This window comes from Urtica dioica, chromosome 9, assembly GCF_054948205.1.
Source record: "Urtica dioica subsp. dioica isolate 48M chromosome 9, U.dioica_male_clone48M_v1_H2, whole genome shotgun sequence".
In the NCBI taxonomy this organism is placed as follows: Eukaryota; Viridiplantae; Streptophyta; class Magnoliopsida; order Rosales; family Urticaceae; genus Urtica; species Urtica dioica.
In genome coordinates this window covers 8,861,385-8,882,386 of record NC_142764.1, presented here as the reverse complement: position 1 = coordinate 8,882,386, position 21,002 = coordinate 8,861,385, and the positions used below count along the sequence as shown (strand labels likewise).

The 21,002-nt window shown below is 50.4% G+C and overlaps 1 protein-coding gene across 1 annotated transcript in view; it reads right to left on the bottom strand.

Moving 5' to 3' along the window:
- LOC149384830 (uncharacterized) overlaps positions 1-16,852 on the bottom strand; it is a 56,451-nt gene extending 39,599 nt beyond the window's left edge. The window contains exons 1-4 of the mRNA XM_089626174.1: positions 16,806-16,852; positions 16,036-16,723; positions 15,662-15,952; positions 15,365-15,581 (exon numbers count right to left, since the gene is read on the bottom strand). Coding sequence (XP_089482300.1) covers positions 15,365-15,581; positions 15,662-15,952; positions 16,036-16,723; positions 16,806-16,848 — 1,239 coding nt within the window. The 5' untranslated portion in view covers positions 16,849-16,852. The remainder of the gene's footprint in view (positions 1-15,364; positions 15,582-15,661; positions 15,953-16,035; positions 16,724-16,805) is intronic.
- Between the last annotated feature and the right edge of the window lie 4,150 nt (positions 16,853-21,002).

Genomic DNA, 21,002 nt, shown 5'->3' with positions numbered 1-21,002 from the left:
TTGAGCAATGATCAGAGCAAAGCGCCCTTGAGTACTCTCATTTAAGAGAGGGCCACGAGGGTGACTCTTAGTCCGGCGACACTTGCACTTTTCATTAGTGTTGGGGATCGTGGGTTACAAACAACATGTATAACCCTCCCACTTAGTTTTTGGAGTTGGTTCATCGACTCTTATAAGTTCGAAAACAGATTTCCTAGTTAGAGAGCGACAGAGCGGACAACTAGAAGAGAATCCTAGATCGACATGTTCAGAGTAGTATTAGTGCATAAAGGCACAAGGTACATACTCGATCTTTTCCTATTTTCTATTTCGGGAAAGTGCGTGAGGGAAGTGTGAACTTCAACTCACTCGAACACTTGAAAGTTTGAGATTACACATCTTTTTATTTTTCGGCTTGTCTACAAGGAGACCTCCCACTCAAATTTTCAAGAGCATATAGATTTTGAACATATGTGATATAGATATAGTTTTGAAAACATTTTGAAAATTTATTTGATTTGGATGACAAAATATTTTTCAAGTTTGAAAGTGAAAACGGTTTTTCAAAATTCAAACTAGTTTTGTAAAAATTCAATTTCAATTAAACTTTCAAAAAACAAAACATTTTAATCTTACACATCATGTTTATAATCATATGAAAAACATTTTTGCTCAAGAAAATTTTCTCATTAGAGTTCTATAACTCATGGTAGTGGGGTTTGAAAATCCGGATTTCTAAAAAACTGGAGTTTCAGACAGCCGCGCACCTCGGAGTAAAATCGCCATATCTGGCGGCTCCGATGTCCTTTTGAGCCGAAACCGGTGGCATTGGACAGAGGATAGACAGAGCTTTAATTTGATTCAAGAATCATTAAATTTAGATTTCTGAGCAGAGAGTTATTCCACTTTTAATGCGGGTTTACTCCAGCTCGAAGAAAAAGAAATAAATTAAAGCTTGGTCCTTTTTAGGTGCGAAAAAGAATCAAGTGTAACAGAACGTTTTAAGACGTTGTTTAAAGCTTTTATTTGTGTTTTATTAGCAGGGTAATAACAAGGAATAAAAGAAAAAACAACAAGCATAAAACGATTACGGTAAATAAAAGAAACTAGAAAGACAAGGTAACTAGTCACAAAATTTACCGAAATTTCTCAAACCTTTAAAACAAGTTTTTCAATATAAAAAATTAAAAACTTTTAGAACTGATTCTAATGTGTTTTAAAAACATCCCAAACTCATAGAAAATCAACATGCTTTTTAATTTAAAGACAAGAGCATTAAATTAAAAAAAAAATCTAAGATAACAATTCTAACTTGTCACAAAATTAGTAAACTTTCGAAAACGATTTTCAAGCTCATAATTTTAAAAACATGTACATGCTAATCTTTGACCATAGCTCTGATACCATTTATTGGAATTGATCTAGGGTTTAAGAAAAAGATTAAACGCTTCGGGAAGCGGCGGAATTTTAAAAAATTTCTTTACAAGTAAAAACAGTTTTTACTAACCTAGACAAAGAGCAAGTACATGTAATTAAAACCAATATGAGCATAGAAGTTTACTAACCTTTCATGAAGCTTGAACTTTGAGAAGCTTTTGGAAAGTTGCAACGCTCGTCTCCCTCACAGCACGTCTCTCTTCCTTTCCTCGGCACCTTGAGCAACCACGAAAGTTTCTATCACTAAATCACTCGAAATAAAAGGAATTAGTGAGTGGGCACTTTTAAACACGACGACTCGAGAACAAGTCTCAGAGTTGAAGAGCTAAAACCACTAGGTCAAATGAGGACCTAGGTGCCAAAACAAAAACCGAAAATAACTAGAGGGAGAGAGAGAGGATCGGCCACAAGGTCTAGAGAGAGAAGCTCTCAATCTCTAACTTATGTTGAATGAATAAAATGAAGGGAATGAGGGTCCTATTTATAGGAGAGGGGTTGGCCTTGGAAAGAAGTAGTTTCCTCTTATTTTCCAAGCCTTTATGAGCAATCTTTTATTACCCATACCTATCAAAATAGGCACCCATCTCATACAATCCACAAGGGATTAGTTTCCTCTTTTGTTTCCCTTCTTGGTTGCCTTGGCCGATTCTCCTTGTTTCCTCATAGAGGAAATTTGTTTCCTCTTTTTCTTTTGGCAAGTATCTTGATACATTTATGCACAAAATATTCTCTTTCTCTTGGGTATTTTGGGCGCCCATCTCTCATCTAGAAGGAGCTTCTAGAAGCGTCTTCATTTGTTCATGACAACATGAGAAAAGCCCATTAAGAATTTTCAATAAAATTCTTATGAAATGAAATTAATCCACAAGGCCCAATAAACAGGTTATGGCCGAGTGACATTAAGTCATCAAATGAACCTGTCAAAAAATTTATTGACATTCATTTCATCCTTTGTCTCAAAAGACAAAAATACCCTTTTAACTATTTTCGTACTTGTTTTGACTTAGCTTCCAGTTTAACTATTCCTATGGATGTGATTCGTGACAGTGACCTCATGGACCCAAATGAACAAAGCTTGAGCTAAACACTTGGACTCAAAAGTTCACAAACCTTTTCCAAGTTTAGCTTAATGCCAACTGACTCCACTAAAGAGCTGACACTGAAAATCTCTCGGTTCAAATGAATTTATTTTCTACTCAAGAATTCGACCTAATTATGATGAGCAGATCCACTGAATATTATCTTTGTTTACCCTTCATGAATGTCATCAGCTAGTCTGGATTTACTAAATTACCATTTTACCCTTCTAGCTGTTATTTCCTCAACTCCTTTGTCGCTTGTGAATAAGTTAGAAACAATGTATTGACGTGGAGCTAACAAGTCACATTGTTTCATCCAAAAGAGTCAGGACTCAATTTGGACACTGGCCAGTTCATTTATTCACACCCCAAGGAACAAAGCATGAGGTGACATACATTGCATTTCAGCAATCTTGTACATGAATTCCATATCTATGAGAACTTCACAAAGTTACTCATGACAGACTCACAACTTAGTACTTCACCAATAGGCCTTGTTGGGAATCACATAGTGAGTCCGAACTTTGACTTTCTCAAATGAGAATACTAAGGCGTGAAATGGCATGTCTCATTTCAGGATTAAGGTAAGTGTTGTCGCTATTTTTTGGACAACGATTTAGGAGCCAAAGACGGTTAGACCCAAGGCCGGACCAAGTGGTCTCGTCTTGACTCGAGCGTGTCTGACTTGGTATCCCAAGTCGTCCCTTAGCTGTGGATGTCCCTTGAGTTCGTCAGAGTACCTGAAAAGGAGTAGAGAACACGTGAACTACAAAGGGGAAACAGGGGGGGTGCCCCTGTTTACCTCTCCGACGCTCAACATTAGTGGGATTGAGGTGGAGTATAGAGGTTTTAGTGGTGTTTAGGGGCCAAAGCTTGAGAGAAACGAGCGAGGTACGAGTTCGGCAGCGTTTCAGTACTCAAGAATGGATTACCTGGACTAGGGGAGTGACCCCTGTATTTATAGGCAGCCAAGGGGTGGTTTGAAGACCCCTTGGCCGAGTGAGCAAGGTTGAGCCAGCCTTGGAGGAGGGCCGGCCTTGGAGTGCCGGCCTTGGAGAGCCGGCCATGGAGGGCCGGCCTTGGAGAGCCGGCCATGGAGAGCCGGCCATGGAGAGCCGGCCTTGGAGGAGGGCCGGGCTTGGAGTGCCGGCCTTGGAGAGCCGGCCTTGGAGAGCCGGCCATGGAGAGCCGGCCTTGGAGGAGGGCCGGCCTTGGAGTGCCGGCCTTGGAGAGCCGGCCTTGGAGGAGGGCCGGCCTTGGAGTGCCGGCCTTGGAGAGCCGGCCATGGAGAGCCGGCCTTGGAGGAGGGCCGGCCTTGGAGTGCCGGCCTTGGAGAGCCGGCCTTGGAGGAGGGCCGGCCTTGGAGTGCCGGCCTTGGAGAGCCGGCCTTGGAGAGCCGGCCTTGGAGGAGGGCCGGCCTTGGAGTGCCGGCCTTGGAGAGCCGGCCATGGAGAGCCGGCCTTGGAGGAGGGCCGGCCTTGGAGTGCCGGCCTTGGAGAGCCGGCCATGGAGGGCCGGCCACGGAGAGCCGGCCATGGAGGGCCGGCCTTGGAGAGCTGGCCATGGAGATCCGGCCATGGAGAGCCGGCCTTGGAGGAGGGCCGGCCTTGGAGTGCCGGCCTTGGAGAGCCGGCCTTGGAGGAGGGCCGGCCTTGGAGTGCCGGCCTTGGAGAGCCGGCCTTGGAGAGCCGGCCTTGGAGGAGGGCCGGCCTTGGAGTGCCGGCCTTGGAGAGCCGGCCATGGAGAGCCGGCCATGGAGGGCCGGCCACGGAGAGCCGGCCATGGAGGGCCGGCCTTGGAGAGCCGGCCATGGAGAGCCGGCCTTGGAGGAGGGCCGGCCTTGGAGTGCCGGCCTTGGAGAGCCGGCCTTGGAGGAGGGCCGGCCTTGGAGTGCCGGCCTTGGAGAGCCGGCCATGGAGAGCCGGCCTTGGAGGAGGGCCGGCCTTGGAGTGCCGGCCTTGGAGAGCCGGCCTTGGAGGAGGGCCGGCCTTGGAGTGCCGGCCTTGGAGAGCCGGCCTTGGAGAGCCGGCCTTGGAGGAGGGCCGGCCTTGGAGTGCCGGCCTTGGAGAGCCGGCCATGGAGAGCCGGCCTTGGAGGAGGGCCGGCCTTGGAGTGCCGGCCTTGGAGAGCCGGCCATGGAGGGCCGGCCACGGAGAGCCGGCCATGGAGGGCCGGCTTGGAGAGCCGGCCATGGAGATCCGGCCATGGAGAGCCGGCCTTGGAGGAGGGCCGGCCTTGGAGTGCCGGCCTTGGAGAGCCGGCCTTGGAGGAGGGCCGGCCTTGGAGTGCCGGCCTTGGAGAGCCGGCCTTGGAGAGCCGGCCTTGGAGGAGGGCCGGGCTTGGAGTGCCGGCCTTGGAGAGCCGGCCTTGGAGGAGGGCCGGCCTTGGAGTGCCGGCCTTGGAGAGCCGGCCTTGGAGGAGGGCCGACCTTGGAGAGCCGGCCATGGAGGGCCGGTTGAGCATATGGCCGGCCACTGGCCGACTGACCTTTGGGCCGGCGACAGGCCGGCCAAGCATATGGTCGGTCGCTGGCTGGCTGACCCCTGGCCCGGCCACTGGTTTGGGCCGGCCAAAGGCCGAGGCAAGGTTTCGCCGCTTGAGGCCTTGCACCGGTCGCATGGGTCGAGGTGACGCCTTAGTCCCCGTCGGTCCGAGACGGACCGACAACATTAGCCCCCCGAGTTTCCGGTCGAGCGTAGATCGAGTGGAAACTCAAAATCTACCCTTTATACGGATGCGTGATGAACGCTCTCGGGTTTGCGTCATGAGGAATGGCCTTCGCGCGTCGCGAGGGACGGCCTTTGGGCGTCGCGAGGGACGACCTTTTGTTTCGGGTTGATCGTGCATGGCTTATTTTCTCGATCTACCAACGAGGGCGTGATCGATTAGCACGGCTTTATTGTGTGGTGCGCGTCTTATTTTCTCGACTTGCCAATGAAGGCATAATCGATTTGCACGTTTTTTTGTATTGTACGCGTCTTGTTTTCTCGACTTGCCAACGAAGGCATAATCGATTTGCACGTCTTTGTTGTGTTGTGCGCGTCTTATTTTCTCGACCTGCCAACGAAGGCATAATCAATTTGCACGTCTTCGTTGTGTTGTGCGCGTCTTATTTTCTCGACCTGCCAACGAAGGCATAATCGATTTGCACGTCTTCGTTGTATGGACGCAGACCTTGAACCCATTTGTAACTCGTTGCCTATCGGCCCACGAGCTGGGCGGCGAGCGCGATGCCACATTTGTGTGGTGAGGTTTCCCGTGGACACTGGCTAGACCAGATACGCCCTGCGGACGCAGACCTTGAACCCATTTGTAACTCGTTGCCTATCGGCCGACGAGCTGGGCGGCGAGCACGATGCCACATTTGTGTGGCGAGGTTTCCCGTGGACGTTGGCTAGACCAGATACGCCCTACGGACGCAGACCTTGAACCCATTTGTAACTCGTTGCCTATCGGCCGACGAGCTGGGCGGCGAGCACGATGCCACATTTGTGTGGCGAGGTTTCCCGTGGACGTTGGCTAGACCAGATACGCCCTACGGACGCAGACCTTGAACCCATTTGTAACTCGTTGCCTATCGGCCGACGAGCTGGGCGGCGAGCGCGATGCAACTTTTGCGTGGCGAGGTTTCCCGTGGACGCTGGCTAGACCAGATACGCCCTGCGGACGCAAACTTGAACCCATTTGTAACTCGTTGCCTATCGGCCGACGAGCTGGGCGGCGAGCGCGATGCCACTTTTGCGTGGCGAGGTTTCCCGTGGACGCTAGCTAGACCAGATACGCCCTACGGATGCAGACCTTGAACCCATTTGTAACTCGTTGCCTATCGGCCGACGAGCTGGACGGCGAGCGCGATGCCACATTTGTGTGGCGAGGTTTCTCGTGGACGCTGGCTAGACCAGATACGCCCTGCGGACGCAGACCTTGAACCCATTTGTAACTCGTTGCCTATCGGCCGACGAGCTGGGCGGCGAGCGCGAACTCAAGACTCAACTCGAGGGCTCATGTAGAGCCTACACGAGGAATAGTTAGTTGACTTGTGGACATGGGACTCAACTCGAGGGCTCTTGTTGAGCCTGCACGAGGAGTGGTTAGTTGGCTTGTGGACTCGGGCTCAACTCGAGGACTCATGTAGAGCCTGGACGAGGAGTTGTTAGTTGGCTTGTGGACTCGGGCTCAACTCGAGGACTCATGTAGAGCCTGCACGAGGAGTTGTTAGTTGGCTTGTGGGCTTGGGACTCAACTCGAGGGCTCTCGTAGAGCCTGCACGAGGAGTTTCGTGAAGAGTCGTCGCGAGGAGTATCGGTCGACTCGTGGACTCGGAGCTCGATTCGAGGAATGAATTCATCTCGAGGAGACATGTGAAGAATCGGCACGAGGAGTATTAGTCGACTCGTGGATTCGAACTCGACTCGAGGAATGAATTCATCTCGAGGAGACATGTGAAGAGTCGGCACGAAGAGTATTATTCGACTCGTGGACTCGAACTCGACTCGAGGACTTACGTAGCGCCAGTACAAGGAGTTACGTGGAGAGTCAGCGCGAGGAGTATCGGTCGACTCGCGGACTCGGAGCTCGACTCGAGGAATGAACTCATCCCGAGGAGACATGTGAAGAGTCGGCACGAGGAGTATTAGTCGACTCGTGGATTCGAACTCGACTCGAGGAATGAATTCATCTCGAGGAGACATGTGAAGAGTCGGCACGAGGAGTATTATTCGACTCGTGGACTCGAACTCGACTCGAGGACTTACGTAGCGCCTACACGAGGAGTTACGTGGAGAGTCAGCGCGAGGAGTTTCGGTCGACTCGCGGACTCGGAGCTCGACTCGAGGAATGAATTCATCTCGAGGAGACATGTGAAGAGTCGGCACGAGGAGTATTAGTCGACTCGTGGAGTCGGGCTCAACTCGAGGACTCATGTAGAGCCTGCACGAGGAGCTACGTGGTGAATCGGCACAAGGAGTATTAGTCGACTCGTGGATTCGAACTCGACTCGAGGACTCACGTAGAGCCTGCACGAGGAGTTTCGTGAAGAGTCGTCGCGAGGAGTATCGGTCGACTCGCGGACTCGGAGCTCGACTCGAGGAATGAATTCATCTCGAGGAGACATGTGAAGAGTCGGCACGAGGAGTATTAGTCGACTCGTGGACTCGGGCTCAACTCGAGGACTCATGTAGAGCCTGCACGAGGAGCTACGTGGTGAATCGGCACGAGGAGTATCGGTCGACTCGTGGATTCGAACTCGACTCGAGGAATGAACTCATCTCGAGGAGTTACGTGAAAAGTCTTTCTTTGGGGCCTCCGGTCTAACCATCGGCCCCATGAGACTTTATTATGCTTTTATCTGTTTTTTGTTTTTGAGGGAGTTAGCCCAACACGGTTGGGCGAACTGATGAACCGAATCCAAAGACGTTTGGACGAAGCGATGAAGTCGCTCCAGCTCGTCTAGACGAAGTGCCGAGATCGACCAGGCGAGGCAACGAACTCAGCCAGACGAGGTGACGAGCTCGACCAGATGAGCTTGGCCAGGCGAAATCAACCAGGCGAGTTGACGAGCTCGGCCAGGCGAGGCGAGCTGATGAGCTCGGCCAGGCGAGGCGAGCTGCTGAGCTCGGCCAGGCGAGGCGAGCTGATGAGCTCGGCCAGGCGAGGCGAGCTGATGAGCTCAGCCAGGCGAGGCGAGCTGCTGAGCTCGGCCAGGCGAGGCGAGCAGATGAGCTCGGCCAGGCGAGGCGAGCTGATGAGCTCGGCCAGGCGAGGCGAGCTGCTGAGCTCGGCCAGGGCGAGGCGAGCTGCTGAGCTCGGCCAGGCGAGGCGAGCTGCTGAGCTCGGCCAGGCGAGGCGAGCTGCTGAGCTCGGCCAGGTGAGGCGAGCTGATGAGCTCGGCCAGGTGAGGCGAGCTGATGAGCTCGGCCAGGTGAGGCGAGCTGATGAGTCGGCCAGGCGAGGCGAGCTGCTGAGCTCGGCCAGGGCGAGGCGAGCTGATGAGCTCGACATCCCGAAAATTCGTGAGAATCGACACGAGGAGTATCAGTCGACTCGTGGACTCGGGCTCAACTCGAGGACTCATGTAAAGCCTGCACGAGGAGCTACGTGATGAATCGGCACGAGGAGTATCGGTCGACTCGAGGAATGAACTCATCTCGAGGAGTTACGTGAAAAGTCTTTCTTTGGGGCCTCCGGCCTAACCATCGGCCCCATGAGACTTTATTATTATTATTATATTTTTTTTTTTGAGTTGTTGTTGAGTTGTTTTTGATTGAGCGTTGATCCCTGTTAGCCCCCCGAGTTTCTTGCGTTTGTGGGACGAAGGCCAAGAAACTCTCGTATTAGAGGTATACAATAGTGTGCGTTACACTTTTTCATGTGTGAAATAACTCTTTATTGCAATAAGGGGGTCGTTACAGTTTGTCATGGCACTTGGCCTTCTTTTATGAAAAAAAAAGAAAATTACATTTTTGAAATGAAAGCAATCACGAGGTCGATCGAGCTTGGTCGTGAGTTTAAGGGTCGAAGTAACGACACTCATGGCTTGCCAGCAGACGCGACGAATTCCTTGAAATCCCCACCTCGAATTAGGGAATCAATTCGCTTCTTAAGCTGCTTGCACTCGATCGTCGCGTGACCGTGATCTTTGTGGTATTCGCAGAACCTACTTCGATCTCGCTTCGCGAGGTCCTTTGTGAGTGGTGCGGGGCTTCCCAGCTTATCGCTGCGTAAGCTCAGGATCCGGTCGGGCGTTGTGTTGAGCGGGACGAAGGATCGCTTCGGGGCTGGAGAAGGGTGGTCGTTAGGGACTTGACCCTTCCGGCGCCTTTTCCTTCGTGACTCGGGACCAACGGCCGGCATCACAAGCGTGGCCGCGCGTTCTTGGTCGAGTGCTCGATCAATGTTGGGTGGTTGCTGCCCCAAGATGATCGCGGTCTCGCGTCGGGCGTTGAGCTTTTCTCTCAAATCGAACCCGTGATTCTCTCTTTGAGAACTGAGGCGGTCTCTCAAGTCTCCGGAGGCTGTCCCTATCACCCTTGTTAAGGGTGCGTCATTCAGGCGACGCCCTTGATGGAGGCCGTGACCATCGACGTTGTCACCTTCACGAGGGTTTTGGACGCGGATGGAGAGCTTGGAGCGTCCCTTTCGGGACCTCGAGACCGAGCGTTCTCGAGTATTGCGTGAGCTTTGGAGCCTTGACGTGGTCGCCCGAGGGTGTCCCCTCGAGGGCGCGTGCGCGTGCTCCTCAGAAAGTTGACGTTTCGACGCGGCCGCCCGAGGGTGTCCCCTTGGAGGCGTGCGCGTGTGTCCACTTTCGTGAATAGCGTGGTCGAGGTTGGTCTCATGGTTGATGTCATCGACATTGTTGGAGTCGAGGAGGTCGGCGATGAGCGCGCCGGTGACGCCGGGGCGGTCTAGGAGCTCGGCGAGCCTTCGAGTCGTGTCCTCTCGGACTGCGGCCTCGGGGTCATTCGCCAGGTCTCGGGGCTGGCTCTCGTTATCACGAGGTTGCCCTTCGAGACGGTGCGCGGAGCTTTGGAGGTCGCGCCTCGAGCTAGTCGCTCGGGCGCCCGCGGAGGTGGCGGGGCTACGACTCATCTCTCGAGAGTCGTAGAAGTGAGAAGAAGACTGGTAGAGGGGATGTGTTGCCAAGGTCGAGAGATCCCCTCTTTCTAGCGCCAAAATGTTGTCGCTGTTTTTCGGACAACGATTTAGGAGCCAAAGACGGTTAGACCCAAGGCCGGACCAAGTGGTCTCGTCTTGACTCGAGCGTGTCGGACTTGGTATTCCAAGTCGTCCCTTAGCTGTGGATGTCCCTTAAGTTCGTCAGAGTACCTGAAAAGGAGTAAAGAACACGTGAACTACAAAGGGGAAACAGGGGGGTGCCTCTGTTTACCTCTCCGACGCTCAACATTAGTGGGATTGAGGTGGAGTATAGAAGTTTTAGGGGTGTTTAGGGGCCAAAGCTTGAGAGAAACGAGCGAAGTACGAGTTCGGCAGCGTTTCAGTACTCAAGAATGGATTACCTGGACTAGGGGAGTGACCCCTGTATTTATAGGCAGCCAAGGGGTGGTTTGAAGACCCCTTGGCCGAGTGAGCAAGGTTGAGCCGGCCTTGGAGGAGGGCCGGCCTTGGAGTGCCGGCCTTGGAGAGCCGGCCATGGAGGGCCGGCCACGGAGAGCCGGCCATGGAGGGCCGGCCTTGGAGAGCCGGCCATGGAGAGCCGGCCATGGAGAGCCGGCCTTGGAGTGCCGGCCTTGGAGAGCCGGCCATGGAGGGCCGGCCACGGAGAGCCGGCCATGGAGGGCCGGCCTTGGAGAGCCGGCCATGGAGAGCCGGCCTTGGAGGAGGGCCGGCCTTGGAGTGCCGGCCTTGGAGAGCCGGCCTTGGAGGAGGGCCGGCCTTGGAGTGCCGGCCTTGGAGAGCCGGCCATGGAGAGCCGGCCTTGGAGGAGGGCCGGCCTTGGAGTGCCGGCCTTGGAGAGCCGGCCTTGGAGGAGGGCCGGCCTTGGAGTGCCGGCCTTGGAGAGCCGGCCATGGAGGGCCGGCCACGGAGAGCCGGCCATGGAGGGCCGGCCTTGGAGAGCCGGCCATGGAGAGCCGGCCATGGAGAGCCGGCCTTGGAGGAGGGCCGGCCTTGGAGTGCCGGCCTTGGAGAGCCGGCATTGGAGGAGGGCCGGCCTTGGAGTGCCGGCGTTGGAGAGCCGGCCATGGAGAGCCGGCCTTGGAGGAGGGCCGGCCTTGGAGTGCCGGCCTTGGAGAGCCGGCCTTGGAGGAGGGCCGGCCTTGGAGTGCCGGCCTTGGAGAGCCGGCCATGGAGAGCCGGCTTGGAGGAGGGCCGGCCTTGGAGTGCCGGCCTTGGAGAGCCGGCCTTGGAGGAGGGCCGGCCTTGGAGTGCCGGCCTTGGAGAGCCGGCCATGGAGGGTCGGCCACGGAGAGCCGGCCATGGAGGGCCGGCCTTGGAGAGCCGGCCATGGAGAGCCGGCCATGGAGAGCCGGCCTTGGAGGAGGGCCGGCCTTGGAGTGCCGGCCTTGGAGAGCCGGCCTTGGAGTGCCGGCCTTAGAGAGCCGGCCTTTGAGAGCCGGCCTTGGAGGAGGGCCGGCCTTGGAGTGCCGGCCTTGGAGAGCCGGCCATAGAGAGCCGGCCTTGGAGGAGGGCCGGCCTTGGAGTGCCGGCCTTGGAGGAGGGCCGGCCTTGGAGAGCCGGCCATGGAGGGCCGGCTGAGCATATGGCCGGCCATTGGCCGGCTGAGCATATGGCCGGCCACTGGCCGACTGACCTTTGGGCCGGCGACAGGCCGGCCAAGCATATGGTCGGTCGCTGGCCGGCTGACCCTTGGCCCGGCCACTGGTTTGGGCCGGCCAATGGCCGAGGCAAGGTTTCGCCGCTTGAGGCCTTGCACCGGTCGCATGGGTCGAGGTGACGCCTTAGTCCCCGTCGGTCCGAGACGGACCGACAACAGTAAGCATGATGCAATTCATACATAGTGACTTCGAGACATAAGAGGTTAAATGGTTTGTTCTTATATTGTCTCTAGAAGTGCACTGGTCAATTCAGTATCTTCGGAAGATACCTAGAAGAACTACAGAGTCCCCAACTCTCAATGCCTCATAACCAGACATCATAGATTCTTCTAACAATCGTACTGAGGTCAATAGTCCTTTGACCCTAAGATTGCGAATATATCGTTTTAAGCAAACTACGAAGAGTTTGTTCATGCAAATCTACATTTGTCTCTTCGTAAGTTGTTAAGTTTGTTTATGGACTAAAAGACTAAGGTTTTATCATAAAGCTTCAGACAAGGAAGATTGAATGAACGTTTCAACTTTATATTAATGAATAAGCAATTACAAGCAAGAGTCTTCATAAGACTATATGACATCAAATGTACATAAATAGACACTACTACTCTTCTTGTGGGCACCATTGACAACATGATGCGTGGTCAAACTTTTAGCGTTTATCCCCGAGCAGTCGAAGCCCTCCGGTGCGGCAGAGCCTTCCGCCAGGTGCCACTCCGTCTTCTCGAAGCATTAGCCCGCAGCATCAACCTCCGTCTTCGAGACCTCGGAATGAGCACGCCATTGCGAAATTCAAAAGTACAGTCGCCTTCCAAGCTGGCCGAGACGGAAGCCATGATCTTCCCTTAATAGGTCACGATTACACAATCGTCGCCCTGCTAGTCACCGCCGAGTCCCATGGACTCCGGATTGATGATATTATCAAGCAAAATACCATCGAAGAAAGACTTGGGCATGACTTCGCCAAAAGATCAACGAGCTGCAACACGCAGGTACGCCTCTACACAAATGCGTGTCCCACTTGCCCACGCATGTCCCCTTTGCTCCGGGGTTAGAGCGACGGACGCAAACGCGTTTGCCTCGCCCATGTCAAGCTACGTCTCCTATCCGCTTGGATCCTCCTGCACGTGTCGAGAGAGACGGAAAAGCGAGAGAGAGCACTAGCAATTATGAGAATATCCTTCATAACCACAAAAGCTTCGTGACAGTGAAGCTCTAGGAAGTCTATTTTCCTCAAACACCCGGCGGAAACAACTAAAAGTTCACCGCCCGGGGCCTCCCGAGCAATGAACTTGGGGGGCTAATGTTGTCGGTCGTTTTCGGAAAATCTGAGACGCGAAGAAGGCACGTCGCTCAAAGGGCCGATGGTCAGGCCGGAGGTCCTGAAGAGCGGCAAGTCTTCAAGCCCTTGCCCAAACTCTTGACTCCTTGAGTCGAGCCTAGCCCCTCGAGTTGAGACTTGAGTCGGCTCCCCGAGTTGAGACTTCATACAGTCTCCTCGAGTCGAGCTTCGCTCCTTGAGTTGAGCCTTGAGTCAGTCTCCTCGAGTCGAGCTTCGCTCCTCCAGTCGAGCCTTGAGTCAGTCTCCTCGAGTCGAGCCACTCTCTTCAAGTGGAAACCTTCATATTTCGCGTGGGAAGAATGGTATTCGAAGACCCCTAAAGGCCCGCAAGAGTCCGGGAAGACGAGCCATTCGCCGCGCGCACAGCACGCTACGCCGGCCAGCCGCGCAGCAAGCAGCACGCCGCGCCATCAAGGCAGTGCGCCGCGCCAGGCAGGCTCGCGCCGCGCCAAGACGCGCCCGCGCCGCGCATCCTGCGCCGCGTCCAGTGACCCGCGCGCCGCGCCAGATGCCCCGTGCGCCGCGCCCCCTGCGCCGCGCGCCGCGCATTGTGCGCCACTCTTTGTGCGCCGCGCGCGCCGTGCGCCTCCACTTGATGGCGCGCGTGTCCCTAGTCCCACATGGACGAAAAATGGACCTTCTAAGGCCCCCAAACACCTATAAATACCCCATCTCATTGAGGGGAAAGCCATCCCATTCATTCTCAAGGAACTTGAGACTTCTCTCTGCTTCCCTGGATGCCATCCTTGGCCTGAAGCAGATTCTCCTCGATTTCTCGTTCTCAGAGATTCTGAAGCGCTTTCCGGGGACTCCCGAGTGCCGCCTCTCTTGATCGAACGATTAATCTTGAGCCCACGAGTGCTCTAACGGTTTTCGACTGAAAATCGCCTACGCGTCTAGCACCCTAGACGCGTCCACCATTTATGACAAGAAATCGCCTACGCGTCCGGCATTTCCAACTAGGAATTGCCTACGCGTCCGGAATCTCCGCCACAACAAGGAACTCTTGACTTAGAGTCTTCCACGTCTCCAAAAGAGAGAAAACACACATTCTCTCTCGCATACGTGATCTCCGAAGTTCTGAGACGTCGCCGAGTACTCCTCCGCGCCTCGTCTCCTTCGGCGAGCACGTCTCTCCACCAAGGCTCCGCGCCTCATACTGCGTCTCACACGCTTGAACTACGTTCTGACCTGATCCCACACACGGGTACGTAGGCAGCCGACAACCAAGGCACAGTCACTCCTCCTTCTCACCTCCTACCTCTCCCGAGAGGCGGGTTGATCGGAGAAAACCCTAGCTCGAGACTATCTATTTCACACTCTTGGCCCGCACTACTACAAAAATAGGATTCTACAACGCTTAAAAACAGTTGTAGAATGATTCTACAACGCTTCTTAAGCGTTGTAGAATCCTGCGTTGTAGAAGCTTCTACAACGCTTAAAAATCCGTTGTAGAATCCAACAGCTTTCTACAACGCTTAATTATCCGTTGTAGAAACTAAGCTTCTACAACGGATTCTTAAGCGTTGTAGAAGCTTCTACAACGGGTTGAATCCATTGTGTAATTTTTAAACATTTTCAAACATCTCGCCGCGGCGACGTATAATTCGCGCCGCGGCGACATATTCTACAACGGATCTTCAATCCGTTGTAGAAGCACGTCGCCGCGGCGCGAAATATACGTCGCCGCGGCGAGTTATTTGCCGCGGCGAGGTACGTTCCACGCCGCGGCGAGAACATTCTACAACGGAAAATAATCCGTTGTAGAATCAACTCGCCGCGGCGAATAATACACTTCGCCGCGGCGAAGTCAAATCTTAGCCGCGGCGAGATTATTCTACAACGGATTATCATGCGTTGTAGGAAGGGGATGAATTTTTTTTTTAAAACTCGCCGCGGCGAAGAAAAAATCTCGCCGCGGCGAGACTAAGATTTCTAATTTGCCTGCTCTCGGTATCTTGTCTCGCCGCGGCGAATAATATTTCCCGCCGCGGCTCGAATTACTTGCCGCGGCGAGAAAAAAAGTTCGCCGCGGCGAGAATCATTTATTTTCAATCCAGAATCTGTTTTTTACACGATACTAGCACCTGAAAATAATCTTCAATACAAAAAATATCTAATATATACATTCATCTTCAAATATCCTCATCTTCAAAACATTCAAAATCTAATATATACATCTTCAAAAAAACTAGCTAATCATCACAGTTAATAAATGTTTGTACATAACTTACCCATTCTTCCCTAACTCTCTCTAAATCCTCCTTTGTATAGGATTTCTTATTTTCTAATTTTCCTACACCTCCTACGACTATATCACGCATATAAGAAATGACAAAATACCCGCATTCCGTGTTTCCCGTTTGTCTCGGAGCGTCCCAAGCCTTGATGTACGTTGATTGCCCGTTACTATGGGCGTTTTGATGCTCGAGCTTGAAATCAACAAGAACCCTATATAACACGGAGATTATAAGAGAAAAAACATCTAGAACGATTTATAATGAAAATTATTTAAGAAATCAAAATATTACCTTTTTATCAATCGATTTAAATCGATTGGGATTTTATTTCTCAACGGGTCAAAGAACATAGCGCTATTTCTCCAAAGGTCGAGGACAACGAGCATCCAATGCGCACCTTTGTTATACGGCATCAAAACTAATTCACCAAATTTGCAATCTCGTACCACGTTTCCAACGTCCTTGACTCGTTTTGACAAATAAGCCTCCTCGTCGTCATTTTCGATATACGAACTTAAGCTCGGATTTATAAAACAATAATTTCGAGTCTTCTTCGCCTTTTCTAGCCTCGAGCGTAGATAGCTATGACAAACAAATATTTAGTTGATCAAAACACTAAATATTGAATATTGATATTAAAAAACGCATATAAAGAAAACTCTTACTCCATATAAACCGTTATGCTCCCCGCGCCAATTTCCAAGTATTGCAAAAAATCGGAAATGTCTTCAAATGACACAGGAATCGGGATAGCCGCGAGACTTGGACTAACATCGACCATAATCACATCCCCTTCCGGTAACATTACTTTGTTGGCATGTTGAGCGAGCAATCGATACTTGGGATTAATCACCTTGTACGGAATCTTCTTAGCATCATCGATGCTAGCTTCACTCTCAAAACCGAGCTTTGAGAGTTGTTTGACAACCGGACCGCGACTCTCTATTCCCGAGTCCATTTCCATGAGTCTCTTTGGCCACGAGACAAACCCGCCTATAGCATCTTCAACGGTTTGAGCTTCTTCGGTGGGAATTGGCAATTTTGCTTTTTTAATCAAAACCCCCAAAACGGCCACGCGTAAATTTCCTTCCTCCAAAGGTGAGAAATGAACTACGCCTCCATTCATGTACGCTCGCCCATTTGCAACATGAATTGTGCCTCCAAACTCGGTGTCATCAATGAAAAGAAGACACTCGACGCTTTCATCCGAACTCGGTGTCACCGGCGTGGTTGGATTCAAAGAGCAACTAGCACGAACACTATTGGGTTTTTCCACAACAATAGGATCGATCTTCGGACGATCATCAACAATGATAGGATCGATCTTCGGACGATCATCAACATCGTCGTGTTCTAAGCGAATCAAGAATTTTATCAATAACTTAATACCAAAACATTTATCTTTAATAAATAGATAAAAAAAAATTAAACATACCTAAAGAGACCGCTTCATTGACGTGTTCTTCAACATTTGCCATCTCTTTATCATCAACAACCTTAGTGTTGAGATTCCCATCCACTTGCTCGACACTAGGCGACTCGACAGTAATGCTACCATTTCCACCGAAGGCCTTCATCACCAAAGACTTTAACTCGCTCATTTCCCGACGCATCTTCATTACTTCTTCGTTGGGCGTTGGAGGAACAAAATACTTAAAACGCGACGTGTGTTTGGATTGACCGCAAACTCGCGACGTTCCCAAAGCTTCTTGCAAAACACTCTTTCCCGATTCCGGCAACCATGTCCCTTGCGATGCTTGTTGGGATAACGTTTTCTACACATAAAATTATTTGAAAATAAAATTACAAGGTTAATTGTTATAACAAAGGTAAAGAACTTACGATTTTTTCTCCCATCAATTTGTCTTTCTCATCCTTGTAGTTATCTACGTCTTTCATTCGCGAGTCAATCCAAAGTTCCTCTTTCGTAGGCCATTCCCCCGTTTCGTCATGCTAGTAAGAAGTAATTATATAATAAATTAAAAAATAATTGCAACATTTGAAATAACTAAAAGAAAAAAATGAATCTAACCTTTTCTTGATCAAGCTTTCGATATCCATTTCGGCCCGTTCGAGATTTGTACACACTTTTTCCGATATTTGATTTCCCATGTTCCGATGTTTGTTTGAACATTTCGGTTCGCCTATACTCAACAAATGCTATCCAATCTTCTTCGGTGATACTTGTATAGTATTTCAAAATACAAGCCGGTCTCTTTAAGGCGATTGGTTCGTTGATTATGTCTTTGAGTAGATCGTTGTATATCTCATGACGAAATAACCTTGCGGCTTCTCCGACTCTCATAAGGCAATCGTGTTTTTGTTCGATAGGAATCGTAAATCCTTCTTGCATTTCGTTCCAAATCCGTTCTTTAATTTGGGCGTTGTCTTTACATCTCCAATCACGCATCGAAAGTGGAACGTGTTCTCTTGCTAACACGCCAAAGTAACTCGACAACTCATCACCCTCTTTACCGATTGGTTGCCCTTTATCATCAAATTGTACCGGGATTTTTTTACCAAGTGTTTTAGCCTTATTAACCCGACCCATAAGAGTGTTTCTTCGTTTTCCTTGTTCATCGGAGTTAAGCGCTAGTTGTCTTCTAATTTTTCTTTTATCACTACCGCTAGAAGTAGTAGTAGTGGACGACATTGAATCTAATAAACAAAATTCAAATCATAATTTCAATTTTCAACTCAAATGTTATCAAAATTTCAACTCAAATGTAACAAAAATCAAATATAAACTCAACTCTAATCACAATATAAACTCAAATCCAATCCGATTCTAAACAAAAACACAATTTCAATCCCAATTCAATCTACTATCAAATATATTTCTCAAATCAAATCAATATCAAACTTCAATTCAATAAACTCAAATCCAATACAATATCTCCTAATTTCAAATCAATATCGAATTCACACTAAATAAGTTCATGTAAAAATGTTCAAAAACATTACCCGGAGTTGGACGAGCACAAGGGCGGCGAAGAGAAGGTGGTGAGGCGAGGTGAGGGCGCGCGGCGAGGGTGGGCACGAGCAAGGTGAGGGCGCGCGGCGAGGGAGGGCGGCGTGGGCGCACGGCGAGGAGAGAGAGGGCGGCGTGGGCGCGGCGCACGGCGAGGAGAGGGAGTTGAGGGTCGGAGAGAACGCGCGGGAGGGCGCGGTAGTTCAGCGAAGTGAGGGACGGAGAGAGAGAGAGGGGCCGAGAGAGAGAGCGTGGCGGAGAGAGAGAGAGGGACGGGCGGCAAGAGAGTGGCGGAGAGAGAGAGGGACGGGCGGAGAGAGAGAAGGACGAGAGAGATAGTAGTGGAGATGAGAAGAAATAAGAATGAGAAATGAGAGGGAAAAAAAACGCTAAGTATAGATATGAATGGGCGCGGGTAGTTAAAAAAATTTGAAAATTTCAAATTTTTTAACGCTCCTACAACGCTTATTCTAAGCGTTGTAGGATCTCGCCGCGGCGAAGTGTATTTCTCGCCGCGGCGAGATGATTCTACAACGCTTAGAATAAGCGTTGTAGGATCCTCGCCGCGGCGAAACCAAATTCTCGCTGCGGCGAGAGTTACCCAGAAACGTCTCGTCGCGGCGAAAATGTGGCATCGCCGCGGCGAGGTAACCCTAGATGTCTTCGCCGCGGCAATATACAATTTCCGCCGCGGCGAGACCTTTCTACAACGCTTAAGTAAGCGTTGTAGAAGCCTCGCCGCGGCGAAGGCTAATTCCCGCCGCGGCGAGGAATACATTCGCCGCGGCGGGAATTGTATGATGCCGCGGCGAGAGTATATGTCTGGAACATGGTGCTCTCGGTAAGTTTTTCGCCGCGGCGACGACTTGTTCCCGCCGCGGCGCAGGACTCCTGCCGCGGCGGGATTTGTACCTCGCCGCAGCGTGATATGTCGCCGCGGCGAACGCATATTTTTGCCGCGGCGAGGACATTCTACAACGCTTATGGTAAGCGTTGTAGAATGTCTCGCCGCGGCGAAGTAGAAAGTTCGCCGCGGCGAGTGACACGAGACTGGTGATATAAATTCTCATTTCTGGTCTTTTTCACTTTGAACTCTCTCATAACCTCACTCGAAAAAATATTTCCAGTACCTTTTCTACTCATTCTAGAGCGTCCTCGTTTACTAATCTCATCTACACATTCAAATCTTGTAAGTTCTTCTTTAACTTCTTCTAATTGTTGTTCTCTTGATAGTTTACTAATTAGAATTGGTAATTTTTTGTATAATTAGGGTTTTTCTATGAATATGAGGAAGTGGATGTGGGAGAATAGATTGAATGAGATATATCGGAAAGGTGTAGATGAGTTTTGTGATTTTGCTAGAGAGAACATGGTAGATTTGAAATCTATTCGTTGTCCTTGTATTAAATGTGGAAATCATAGACATTTTTCGATTGATGTCGTTCGGACCCATTTGTTTGCATATGGAATAATGACCTCGTATCAAAGATGGTTCTACCATGGTGAGGTTTTTCGTTCTACGGCAAATGAGGATGATGTTGAAGATGATATTGATGATATGTGCGGAATGATGAATGATTTGGAGGACGATTTTGTTGAGCGACCGGAATTGTTTGAGTCCATGATGAATGATGCGGAGACACCATTATATGAAGGGTGTACAAGCTATTCGAAGTTGTCATTTTTAGTTACATTATTTCATTTGAAGGCGTCGGGGGGTTGGACAAACACTAGTTTTACTCTATTGTTGGAAACACTGAAAGATGCATTTCCGAAAGACAATAAAGTACCTTTAAGTATGTATGAAGCAAAGAAGACTTTGGGTACATTAGGCATGAAGTACGAGAAATTCCATGCGTGCCCAAATGATTGTGTTTTATATAGACACGAGTATGAAGATCTAGATGAATGTCCGACGTGCAAAGAGTCACGGTGGAAGAAGGGTAAAATTCCATGTAACGGGGTTAAAGGAGTTCCAGTTAAGGTACGTACATTTTCATCACTTGATTAGAAAATACATGTAGCTCATATTCATTATTTATTACTGATTTTCATTAAATATATTTCAGTCGTTATGGTACATTCCTCCAATGCCGCGCTTTCGTCGAATGTTTAATAGTGTCAAACACGCGAAGAACATGGTTTGGCACTCCGAAAAGCGTATCGATGATGGTATGTTGAGACATCCTGCTGATGTTGCACAGTGGAAATCATTCGATTTAGAGTATAAGGATTTCAGTGTTGATACTCGAAATTTGCGCCTTGGTTTAGCTTCTGATGGAATGAACCCGTTCAGCATGATGAGCAGTAAATACAGTGTTTGGCCGGTTATACTTGTGAACTACAATCTCCCTCCAAAGCTATGTATGAAGAGAAAGTTCTTGATGTTAACGCTTTTGATTTCAGGACCGAATCAACCAGGAAATGATATTGATGTCTATTTAGCACCGTTGGTCGATGATTTGAAGATGTTATGGGAGAAAGGGATGGAAGTTAAAGACGCTTACCGTGGAGATTCGTTCTACTTAAGGGCAATGTTAATGTGGACTATTAACGATTTTCCGGCCTATGGAAACTTGTCAGGATACTCTGTGAAATGCTCGATTGGTTGTCCGATTTGCATGAAAGACACATCTTCCATCCGTTTGAAGCATGGTAAGA